The 13,290-nt window shown below is 44.5% G+C and overlaps 1 protein-coding gene across 1 annotated transcript in view; it reads right to left on the bottom strand.

Moving 5' to 3' along the window:
* The window catches only part of LOC142158677 (dynein axonemal heavy chain 5-like), a 363,541-nt gene extending 352,769 nt beyond the window's left edge, over positions 1-10,772 (bottom strand). The window contains exon 1 of the mRNA XM_075212884.1: positions 10,623-10,772. Within this exon, the coding sequence (XP_075068985.1) occupies positions 10,623-10,770 (148 nt within the window). The 5' untranslated portion in view covers positions 10,771-10,772. The remainder of the gene's footprint in view (positions 1-10,622) is intronic.
* Between the last annotated feature and the right edge of the window lie 2,518 nt (positions 10,773-13,290).

The following is a 13,290-nucleotide window of genomic DNA, read 5'->3' as shown; positions in this document are numbered from 1 at the left end:
GCAGTACCACTGGACTTATACTGCAGGATTGTTTTTGGATATTTTTTTTTATAATTATTTTTTATTTATTTTTTTTTATAACTTTTTTAAAAATTTTTTATAACTTGGGAATAATGGGGAAATAACAATGCCCTTAGAAGGACAGAGCACAGGACACAGCACCACTGGACTGAGCAGAACACAGCACAGCACAGCACGAGATATAGCAGGACAGAGGACCACCTAACACAACCTCCCTCTACCCTGATCAATGCCCGAGTGAAGATGGCGGCGACTAGAGGGGAATTTATAGGATCCGAGTATCGCGAGATCCGACAGCAGGATTATGACTCAGAGCCTCGGTTTCAGTTTTGCAATTGGCGGGAATACCCGGATCTGTCTCGGATCCGGCTCGGATTGGCAACGTTCGGGTGGGCTCGGATTTCAGATATCCGAGCCCGCTCATCTCTAATGATTATACATATGGTACATCTGGGCATACTGTATTTATATTTATTTATCAATTTTGCAATAGGGAAATTCATGATATTCACACATAAGTATACAACGTCTCTATCTTTATAAATCAACTTTGTGCAACTGGCAACATGGCACTGTGTCGTTATCCACTGTGAAGATGAGTTGCCACATGCTCAGTGTCACTCACCGGACTGTGAGTGCTTCTTCCCGGACATTTAGGAACCGTGGCCGTCCTCCATCCTGAGGGACTGCGCATGCGCAGCCCTTTCTATACCTCCAGTGTATGTTCCTTTAACTTAATTGGCAGATCAGGCAACCTCCCTATATTAAGCACCTGTGGTCATCACCACATTGCCTGATCTTGGAGTCTCATTCCCCATGAGTCTCTGAAGGTGTTCCTGTGTTTCCTTGTTTATTCAGCCCTGCTGATTCCTGTGGTTTCCAAACCACTTCTACCTCTGTGGTTTCCAAACCACTTCTGCTACTGTGGTTCCCATACCACTTCTACCATCTACTGTATCATCGTGACTGTGAGCTGATTCCTATCCGCTGCCTCCGTGCACTACAGTCTTCTAATCACTTCAACTCTACCATGTATCATTGGGACTGTTAGCTGATGCCTATCCGCTGCCTCCGTGCACTACAGTCTTTCATTCACATCCACTCACCTGTTCATGATTGTGACTGCCAGCTGATTCCTATCCGCTGCCTCCGTGCACTACAGTCTTCAACCTGCAACCCGTCTGTGTTTCATCGTGACTGTTTAGCTGATTCCTATCCGCTGCCTCCGTGCACTACAGTCTTCAACCTGCAACTCGTCTGTGTTTCATCATCGTGACTGCTAGCTGATTCCTATCCGCTGCCTCCGTGCACTACAGTCTTCAACCTGCAACCCGTCTGTGTTTCATCGTGACTGTTTGGCTGATTCCTATCCGCTGCCTCTGTGCGCTTCAGTCTTCAGTCCTTGTCAACGCTCCCGTGTTTCCTTGAGTCTGCCTCCACTATTGCTACCCGCTATTCTCCGTGATCAACAGTGCCTGTTCAACTCTGCTCTCCCGTGTCCCATCGTTACTGCACCTGCTGGTTGCTATTGGCTACCTCCGTGTTCCCGCAGAGACCCGCTGCTGCTACTCCTCAGCACTACTCATCCATCTACTGCTGATCCGCTCTCCACGCTTTCCTGTGTTCCCTGCTGGTCTACCTACCCGTGCGCTGCACCTACTAGACCACCGCTTCACTCATCCAGGGACTTCGCATCCTGCCGGCCTCCTGCCGTTCAGGTATCTCTGCACTCCTGTCTGACTGCCTCCTGAACCACGGTATGCATACTTCTCATTGACTGTGCTGTGTATTGCATACCTTGCTGGACTGTGTTGGTTCTCCTCTGGAGTGTGCTATCCGCTGAGTCTATTGCCATCATTGACTGTGTTATCTTATGCTGGACTACTTCAAGAGACTTTCTATATTGGCAGTATTGTTCAGTCATCTATACATTTATATTGTGCATATCACTGTGGTTCAAAGTCAAGGTGCCCGTGTATATATTGTGTTGCAGTCTCTCCCCGTGCACCTCCTCACATATATATTCAGTGGTACAACTTGCTAGTGGCAGACCACTGACCCCTGTTTACAGTTTCACCTGTTCCAGTATCCTCTCACATAGCAGTGGTACAACTTGCTAACGCAGACCACTGACTCCCCGGATACCTCCACTTGGATTCCATTCCTTCACTCAGACAGCGGTACAACTTGCTATCCGCAGACCGCTGACTCTCATCACCTCCTCGTTTCTGTTGGACATTCCTCCTCACTATAGCAGTGGTACAACTTGCTACCGCAGACCACTGACTACCTTCACGTGTCCTTTGTCCATACAGTTCCTCGTGTATTACTACCTCCATAGTGCCAGTGCTGCTAGTCATAGACTTTCCTGAGCATCTCATCATCTGCTATTTCCTGTTCCGTGATCACCCTGCTACCAGAGTACCATATTACCACCTATACTGCTCTGGTAAGCCTATCACCTGGTGATCCCTGGGTAAAGACTCCTAGTGCCCGTGACAGTAAGATCAGGCCATGACAGACCCAGATACGGAACCTACTGCTAAAGAGATGCTGCAGCATCTGGTCAGTCGTGTGGAGCAACAGGATGCTCGCCAACAGCTGTTACTTCAATGTTACCAATCGTTAACCTCCCAAGGAACATCTGGACAGACTGTTACAGCTAGTATTGAAGCTCCTGTGCTTTCCTCCGTTTCCCCAGTGCCATCCCAGGTGTCTACAGCTCCTACGCTTCACCTGCCTACTCCGTCAAAATATGACGGGGACCCCAAAACTTGTAGAGGTTTCCTTAACCAATGTTCAGTCCATTTTGAACTCCAACCTCAAAATTTTTCTACCCATCGTTCCAGAGTGGCCTATCTTATCTCATTGTTTTCTGGACAAGCCCTGGCTTGGTCCTCCCCTCTGTGGGAAAGAAACGATCCAATTCTACAAGATAGTGCCAAATTCATTTCCACGTTCCGAAGTGTGTTCGATGAACCAGGTCGTGTGACCTCCGCTGCTTCCAGCATTCTTCGTTTGCGACAAGGCTCCCATACAGTAGGACAGTATGTCATTCAATTTAGGATCTTAGCCTCTGAACTTCAGTGGAACACTGAAGCATTAGTTGCCGCCTTCTGGCAGGGGCTCTCCGATAAAATTAAAGATGCACTGACTACCCAAGAGCTTCCTTCGTCACTAGAAGATTTGATCTCTCTTTGCCATCGTGTAGACATGAGATTTCGTGAAAGAGAATCTGAGAAAACAACTTCTGCTAAAGCACCTCTTCGTTTAAACCCTCAATTTCGTCCAGTTTCACCTTCTGTGATTCCCATGGAGATAGGACGTTCCAAATTATCTTTAGAAGAGAGGAAACGAAGAGTAAAGAATAGACTCTGTATCTATTGTGCTGATTCCACACATATGCTCAGTTCTTGCCCTAAGAAATCGGGAAATGCCAGGCCCTAACTAGTTCTGGAGAGGTGAAGTTAGGGTCCCTGGAGTCCTCTCCATTGTCTATGAAATCTAAAGTCTGCGCTTTCGATGTTACGATTTCCTTTGCTACTAAATCCTTTGAGTCACAGGCATTGATTGATTCCGGAGCAGCAGGAAATTTCATTTCTAAATCACTAGTGAATCAATGGTCCCTACCAGTGATCACTTTAAAAACACCCATTACTGTGACGGCTATAGATGGATCACGTCTCATCAATGGTCTCATCACCCAGAGTACGTCTCCAGTAACCCTTCAGATTGGTGTACTACACCATGAAGAAATTTCGTTTTTAATTCTTCCTGTTACGACAAGTCCGATTGTCTTAGGCCTTCCATGGCTTCAATGTCACTCTCCCCAGATTGACTGGCGCACCCCTCAAGTTACGTCTTGGGGGCCTGAATGTCACCATCGTTGTCTCTCTCAAGTTATTCCTCTTAAAGTACAGCAATCTTCCATCTCATCTTCCTCCCCGGGACTCCCTCCTCAGTATGCTTCATTTGCCGATGTGTTTGATAAAGCTCAGTCTGAACGTCTTCCTCCTCATCGTTCTTGGGATTGTCCGATCGACCTTCTACCTGGCAAGACTCCTCCCAGGGGTCGGGTCTATCCTCTCTCGTTACCTGAAACTCAAGCCACATCTGAGTACATACGGGAGAATCTCCAGCGTGGGTTCATTCGACCTTCCACCTCTCCCGCTGGAGCTGGGTTCTTCTTCGTCAAAAAGAAGGATGGATCATTACGCCCTTGTATAGATTTTCGTGGACTCAACGCCATTACTATCAAGAATCGGTATCCCATTCCGCTGATCACTGAGCTATTTGATCGCATCAAGGGAGCTCGGATATTTACTAAGTTGGATCTTCGTGGTGCCTACAATTTAATTAGAATCCGTTCCGGTGACGAATGGAAGACCGCGTTTAACACCAGAGATGGGCATTACGAATATTTAGTAATGCCCTTCGGGCTGTGTAATGCCCCCGCGGTTTTCCAGGGTTTCATCAATGAGATCTTTCGGGACTTATTATATGTATGTGTCGTTGTCTACCTGGACGACATATTGATCTTCTCACAGGACCTGCCTTCTCATCACCAACATGTGGCAGAGGTCCTCTCTAGACTACGGAAAAACTCATTGTTCTGTAAATTGGAAAAATGTTCATTCGAGTTACCCCAGATTCCATTCTTGGGGTATATAGTTTCCGGAGTTGGCCTGAAGATGGATCCAGACAAAGTAAATGCTGTACTACATTGGCCTCAGCCAACTACTCTTCGTGCCATCCAGCGTTTTTTAGGTTTTGCCAATTACTATAGACGCTTCATTCAAGACTTCTCATCCATTGCATCTCCCATTGTGGCCTTAACTCGGAAAGGGGCTAATACTAAGCAATGGTCATCTGAGGCTCTCCAAGCCTTTCAAATCCTCAAAGAGTCCTTCTCGTCTGCTCCCATTCTGCGACAACCTGATGTGACACTCCCCTTCTTCCTAGAAGTAGATGCCTCTAATGTGGGCTTAGGAGCTATTCTCTCCCAACGCTCGGAGCAACAAAAATTACATCCTTGTGCCTTCTACTCTCGGGGTCTTCTGCCCGCAGAGAAAAACTATACTATCGGGGACAAGGAGTTGCTGGCCATCAAAGCTGCATTAGAGGAATGGAGATACTTGTTGGAAGGAGCTCGCCATCCGGTGACGATCTTCACGGATCATAAGAACTTGTCATATTTGCAATCTGCTCAATGCTTGAACCCTCGTCAAGCAAGATGGTCTCTTTTCTTTTCCCGTTTTGAATTAATTATAACCTTCAAACCAGCTGCTAAGAACAAGAAAGCTGACGCTCTATCTCGAGCTTTTGTGACGTCCTCTGATGTAGAAGAGGTTCCCAACCATGCTATTCTAGACCCCAAATGTATTTCTCTGGCTGCTTCATCCACCAAAATGCTGCCATTTGGGAAGACCCTCGTGCCTCCTACTCTGAGGAGGAAAATCCTTTCGTGGTTCCATGCCTCTCGTTTTTCTGGACACGCCGGTGAACATAAGACCTTTGAGATTCTCTCTCGTAGTTACTGGTGGCCTTCAATGAGGAGAGACGTCAAAGAGTTTATTGCTTCCTGTGATTTATGTTCTCAGTTCAAATCCTCCCGCAGAACTCCAGCAGGGTTGCTGCGACCACTACCCATTCCGTCCAAGCCTTGGACCCATATTAGTATGGATTTCGTTACTGATTTGCCACCAAGTAAGAATCACAATACTATTTGGGTAGTGGTAGACAGATTTTCGAAGATGGCTCATTTCGTCCCTCTGTCCGGTTTACCTTCCTCGTCTACTCTGGCTGAACATTTCATTAAAGAAATCTTCCGCATCCATGGATGTCCGTCTGAGATTGTGTCAGATAGAGGAGTACAATTCGTTTCCAGATTCTGGCGGGCCCTTTGTAAAACCTTGGGCATACGATTAGCACTCTCATCGTCTTACCATCCGCAATCTAACGGACAAACGGAACGAGTCAATCAAGATCTTGAGACTTTTATTAGGATGTTCTCTTCAGCCAACCAAGACAACTGGGTAGAATTGCTCCCTTGGGCTGAATTCGCCCATAACAACATGTACCATGAGTCATCATCCAAAACTCCATTCTTTGTGGTCTACGGTCACCATCCGTCTTTTCCGGAATTTCCTGCCCTCCCGCCCACCCAAGTTCCTGCTGTGGAGACTGCTTGTCAGACCTTCAAAAATATCTGGTCTCAGGTCAAAACCTGTTTAAAGAAGACATCTAACAAATATAAGTCTTTCGCAGATAAGAAGAGGCGGGCTATTCCACCACTAAAAATTGGAGATCGTGTCTGGTTATCTACCAAAAATATTCGTTTGAAGGTTCCATCTATGAAATTCGCCCCTCGTTTTATTGGTCCATATAGGATCATTCAAGTTATCAATCCAGTATGTGTTAAACTTCTTCTTCCTAAGAATCTTCGGATCTCCAATGCCTTCCATGTGTCCTTGCTCAAACCTCTCATCATCAACCGTTTCTCGACTCCTTCCTCAGCACCGCAGCCAGTTCAAGTTCATCAGGAGGAGGATTTCGAGATTACTGAGGTATTGGATGCAAAAATTTCGCGAGGAGTCCTCCGTTTCCTCGTTCATTGGAAGGGCTTTGGTCCTGAGGAGCGTTCATGGATCAAAGCTGAAGATCTTAATGCTCCTGCCCTTCTGAAGAAGTTTTATTCCAAAAATCCGGACAAGCCCGGTTCCAGGCGTTCTGTGCCCACCTTTAAAAGGGGGGGTACTGTCACTCACCGGACTGTGAGTGCTTCTTCCCGGACATTTAGGAACCGTGGCCGTCCTCCATCCTGAGGGACTGCGCATGCGCAGCCCTTTCTATACCTCCAGTGTATGTTCCTTTAACTTAATTGGCAGATCAGGCAACCTCCCTATATTAAGCACCTGTGGTCATCACCACATTGCCTGATCTTGGAGTCTCATTCCCCATGAGTCTCTGAAGGTGTTCCTGTGTTTCCTTGTTTATTCAGCCCTGCTGATTCCTGTGGTTTCCAAACCACTTCTACCTCTGTGGTTTCCAAACCACTTCTGCTACTGTGGTTCCCATACCACTTCTACCATCTACTGTATCATCGTGACTGTGAGCTGATTCCTATCCGCTGCCTCCGTGCACTACAGTCTTCTAATCACTTCAACTCTACCATGTATCATTGGGACTGTTAGCTGATGCCTATCCGCTGCCTCCGTGCACTACAGTCTTTCATTCACATCCACTCACCTGTTCATGATTGTGACTGCCAGCTGATTCCTATCCGCTGCCTCCGTGCACTACAGTCTTCAACCTGCAACCCGTCTGTGTTTCATCGTGACTGTTTAGCTGATTCCTATCCGCTGCCTCCGTGCACTACAGTCTTCAACCTGCAACTCGTCTGTGTTTCATCATCGTGACTGCTAGCTGATTCCTATCCGCTGCCTCCGTGCACTACAGTCTTCAACCTGCAACCCGTCTGTGTTTCATCGTGACTGTTTGGCTGATTCCTATCCGCTGCCTCTGTGCGCTTCAGTCTTCAGTCCTTGTCAACGCTCCCGTGTTTCCTTGAGTCTGCCTCCACTATTGCTACCCGCTATTCTCCGTGATCAACAGTGCCTGTTCAACTCTGCTCTCCCGTGTCCCATCGTTACTGCACCTGCTGGTTGCTATTGGCTACCTCCGTGTTCCCGCAGAGACCCGCTGCTGCTACTCCTCAGCACTACTCATCCATCTACTGCTGATCCGCTCTCCACGCTTTCCTGTGTTCCCTGCTGGTCTACCTACCCGTGCGCTGCACCTACTAGACCACCGCTTCACTCATCCAGGGACTTCGCATCCTGCCGGCCTCCTGCCGTTCAGGTATCTCTGCACTCCTGTCTGACTGCCTCCTGAACCACGGTATGCATACTTCTCATTGACTGTGCTGTGTATTGCATACCTTGCTGGACTGTGTTGGTTCTCCTCTGGAGTGTGCTATCCGCTGAGTCTATTGCCATCATTGACTGTGTTATCTTATGCTGGACTACTTCAAGAGACTTTCTATATTGGCAGTATTGTTCAGTCATCTATACATTTATATTGTGCATATCACTGTGGTTCAAAGTCAAGGTGCCCGTGTATATATTGTGTTGCAGTCTCTCCCCGTGCACCTCCTCACATATATATTCAGTGGTACAACTTGCTAGTGGCAGACCACTGACCCCTGTTTACAGTTTCACCTGTTCCAGTATCCTCTCACATAGCAGTGGTACAACTTGCTAACGCAGACCACTGACTCCCCGGATACCTCCACTTGGATTCCATTCCTTCACTCAGACAGCGGTACAACTTGCTATCCGCAGACCGCTGACTCTCATCACCTCCTCGTTTCTGTTGGACATTCCTCCTCACTATAGCAGTGGTACAACTTGCTACCGCAGACCACTGACTACCTTCACGTGTCCTTTGTCCATACAGTTCCTCGTGTATTACTACCTCCATAGTGCCAGTGCTGCTAGTCATAGACTTTCCTGAGCATCTCATCATCTGCTATTTCCTGTTCCGTGATCACCCTGCTACCAGAGTACCATATTACCACCTATACTGCTCTGGTAAGCCTATCACCTGGTGATCCCTGGGTAAAGACTCCTAGTGCCCGTGACACTCAGTTTAACTTTTGCCTGACAAAGCAAGTGACCGTTTCATTCAAAGACTGTTGCTGTTCAGCTTTACTGCATGAAATTAAAAATGTTTTCATTCCTGCTATTGAGGAGAGACCACTATCCAAGTCCGAAGAGAGGAGGATCAAGGAAGACAGATGGGAGGTGGGGTATAGTACTTACATGGGTGATGCACTGGGCAGTGTATAGTGGTCACAACTGAGGTGGGCACTGGATAGTGCTGTGATGGGCATGAGGCTGCCATGCACTGGAAAATGTATTTTGCATAGGACTAAATGTGATAAGACATAGGGTTAAATATGGTTGACAAGATATTATGTGGTAGAAATAAGGCTGTTGTGTCTAGAACATATGAGGCTGGCATGAGGCTTGTATCCTGGGTGCAGAAATGGGCATGATGCTCTTATACTGCGTTGGGCATGATGCACAGAACTGTATGTGGTTGACAGGACTGTGGTGGATATGCTAGATATGGGGATATATGGTATGTGGTTGCTGGGGACATTGTGCATATGATGCTATTATGCTGCATATGATGGGCATGTGATTATACATGGTTACCATGGGGTCATATTTTGCTACTGCTATACAGGACATGGGTAGACACACTGCTATTTTATTGGGCATCAGACTGCATATGGTGGTAGGAGATGTTATGCTGACGTTTGGCCATACTTGCCAACTTTTCCTAGTTGGCTTCAGAGAGATCCTGGGGGAGGTGGGCATGCGGGGGGCGGGGCTTATTGAATCACAACATTTTGGCCCCACTCCTTAACGGGTGTCACAATTTCAGCAGGGAGCTGGGCCCGCCACTTATCTATTGCTGGTGCGAGAATCGGAAGGTTGCCCTGCTCTCCCGGGAGGTCTCCCAGAAATGCAGGAGTCTCCCGGACATTCTGGGAGAGTAGGCAACTAGAAAAGCAGCTAATGAATCTCTAGAGAATGAAGTGTCTTTTACATTTCTGTTTTCATTACTGAAGTCATGTTGTCTTACCTGTCAGTCTTTGATTAAATCTTGGTCTCCATGAAAATGGCCACCTCCATAGGCATCAATACATGGACAATTTCTGAACTGTGTCATCATGTCACAGATGGCGAAACCAACTACGTCTTGTACTGGCTCAGCATCAGGGAGAATGCGAGACTCTTTAGGGAGTGAGGGAGATCACCCCTATTTCAGGAAGTCTCCCTGACATTCAGGGAGAGTTGGCAAGTATGCGATTGGCTGCACTGTTATACATCATTGTTTCAGATATAAAAATGGCAAATAAATGCTAATCATTTTCACATATATAAGGATGGACACTGCAGTAACCTTGGCATTATCTCACTGTGTTGTAGCCAGGGGTTATTTCCTGTCTCTTTTAACAATGTCTACATTACATAAGACAATAGCAGCATATTGTATTCAAACAAACAAAACATTGGTTGTCAAGGTCATCTGATTATCTATTGTTACTAAATTAGAAAAAGAACAATACGTAGTGCAACACACATACCAATATAAAATTAAAGAATGACTTGAAAACAGTCTGACACTTATGTAATCAAGACAAAATTCTGCCAAAAAAAGTGCAGTGCTTCATGCAAAAAAAACCAACAAAACCCAGTCCATCAGCTCTCTAACTGTTTAATCATACTATTATTCTGGCACAATTATTGATATTTTCCAATGTTTTTTGTATACACATGTTTAATGCTTTCTTTGAAGAAATATTTCTCACTGTTAAATCCCCTAATCACCGTTACCTTGCAAATACAGCATATATTATAAACAAAAATAAACTGTACAGTAATCTGTCATACCTTCTGATTTGGGTGAGCAATGTCCTATAAAGTGAGCAGAGGGCCCAGGCCATAGTGGCCTTGGCACAGACCTCCATGCAGTTTGTTATAGCTATCACTGAGGACCTAAATATAGTTATGAAACAGTGATTTTACCTTTGTTAATAGATATCAGTGGTGGGTTTAAGAACTGCTCCTGGTCTCCTTTCGATGCGCTGTTGGGAGAATCCACCTCTGTTTCTTCTTCTACAGTAGGTGGAATAAAATCTTCCCCATCCATATCAGCTCTGTTACTATCATCCATAGCATATGAACCTGGAGTTTCACAACATTAGCGGTTAGGAACTGCTTGGTCTACTCTTGTACTCATTTATCTGCCCTATACCCCCACTTCTACCAGTTGTCCTTTATTTCCCTGTCTCAGCCTCAAAACAAATCAAAATTGCACTGGCTGTTATTGTTTCTTCTTGTTTGGTTGACCTAACATTAAATTACTTCCTGATTTTTCTTCTAATAATACTGATTAGTGCACAATGCAATTGGACTGCCCACACCTAACTAAAAGCTGATTTGGCCTATAAAGAGGTTAGTCCAAGATCAAAACAGTGCAAATCAGGAGCACATAAGGAAACAAGCAAAGTTATAAAACCAAATACCTGTTGGAAATACTGGGTTATTGACATTTCATAGTTTCATACTACCTTGAAGTGTAATATGTGTAAGTGAAGCAGCTTTTCTATTTTACAGTTATACACTACATTTTTGATTGGTTAAATAAACTATAGGTAACTATGCCAAATTCATCATTCATCAGTATTGCCTAACCGCTGAGTAGATTACTTTACATAACACAAAGGTGCTGTTTTAATTACTGGCTGCAAAATTATATTAAGTATTATTTACAAAAAGTATGTGTTCATTACAATAATTCTACAATCTAATAAAGAACTATATGACAGTCAGAAAAACAAATAAACATGTACTTTGTGAACATTGCTTCAATGGGAAGGACAAATTTGCAATTCAAATGTAGTAAATATGAAACTCTTTACATACACAGGCTATATTGAAACCCTGTGATCAAGCTTGCTTTGTTGAAACTGCCTGTAGGGAGATTTGCCTGGGAGTGGAGGGCAATCCACCACATGTAGTACCAGGATGTTAACTTTTTAGTTCTCAGGTATTAAATGTGTATAAAACCCCTAAGCTCACATAACTGTTAATATTGGAGGCACATGTTAAGTCGGTGCATAAATAATTTGGAGATTCTAATACACAATTGCTGTGAATAGTATTAGTCTCAAACTACCATGATTTGGTGAGTGAACATACCTTTATTAAGGGTTCCTGACCTGTCTTATGTGTGAGACAGGACTTGTGTATATAGCCGCAGATCCTCACACTAGAATCAGTCCGTTGCTGTTTGTTGGCAATGGTTTGTATTCTCTTGGTGTCCTCTCTCTTTAGCATTTAGTTGGTGCCATAGCAACTGTTGTAATGTGATCTCACCTCGTTGGTTACAACTGCTAGTCGACTTTATTTGCAAGCATTAGAAGTGCTCTGTCTACAAACCAGCAGCACACATTAGCTCTGAAAATAACCTGACTGAAAAACTTATATTGTCTTTATGTATATACATTTTGTTTTGTTATAGTGTTTGGCTGCAAGAACAGTTATATGTTCTGTATAAAAAACTAAAAAAAAGAATAAGTAGTTTCTGTTGCTATGACACAAGCTAGTTTAATTGTAAACAGACACTGCAGGAGTATGGTTATTTAGGTGTGTCTGTATCCCAGTAATAGGAGCCGTCATCGGCTATTTGCAAATGTGGCATTGTGGCCCCACCCACTGCTGCGATTGGCTAAAACCATGATTAGAAATAAAAAATAAATAAGATCTACATAATATTAATTACATCAGCAGTGCCCAATAAAATACATCAGAACCCCATATCATTGCTCCCAACCTGCACTATAATTATGTTTATCTCAATGATGTAGGACAAATGTACTCAACTTGTGAGTCATGATCTCAGTGGGGTTACTAAATCTGTTTTTGCAGTTCACTGATTGTCTGATATGCATTATATTCTATAGTCAAGTTTAGCTAACACTTGTCTCTCTTAATTCAGTGTGGGAAGAGAGCTATTTTTATAAGTGAGTGAAGGTGGGGCTAGTAATATGATAAGCAGGGGGAGGTAGGTGCTATTTATTGATGGGGTGGTGGTAGGGGGTATTTATTGCTTAGGTGATGGTAGAAATATTCATTTAATGCTGTGGACTATTTCATGGTGTTGTCTACTAATTTAAGGTGGGTAACAGGACTATTAGTTAAAGCTGAGTGGTTATTGAATGTGGAACTAAGTTGGGGGCAAGAAGGCATATTCATTTTGTGGGGGGGGGGGGGGAGTCGTATTTATTAAATATGAATGTTAATTTAATGTTGGGAATGGTTGGGGGAAAGTAAAGTAGTTGTATTTATTAAATGTGAAAGCTAGTAATTTATTGTCAGAGCTTGGTGGGGGGAACTATGCCTATTTCATAACTGTGAATCCTGTTAATCTAATGTATGGATTGATTAGAGTAAAATAAGTATGATCCCCTGTCGCTATGTGTGGTTGTGAGGTGCAAAGGCAAGTAATGCACCTGCTCATCTGCTTTCTTCTTCTGCCCTGGCCAGCTCTTGAGTGTGGACATACATGACCAGAGGGTCCCTGCCCATGCCTCACAAGATATAATAGCGCAACAAAGAGGACTACAAAGCGTATAGCATTTGTAGTCCTGGTAGGATAAAAAACATCAGATAAGAGAACCGATATAATTAA

This window comes from Mixophyes fleayi, chromosome 5 (assembly GCF_038048845.1).
Source record: "Mixophyes fleayi isolate aMixFle1 chromosome 5, aMixFle1.hap1, whole genome shotgun sequence".
In the NCBI taxonomy this organism is placed as follows: Eukaryota; Metazoa; Chordata; class Amphibia; order Anura; family Limnodynastidae; genus Mixophyes; species Mixophyes fleayi.
Note: the sequence above shows the minus strand (reverse complement) of the source record. Positions and strands in the feature narration are given on the sequence as shown.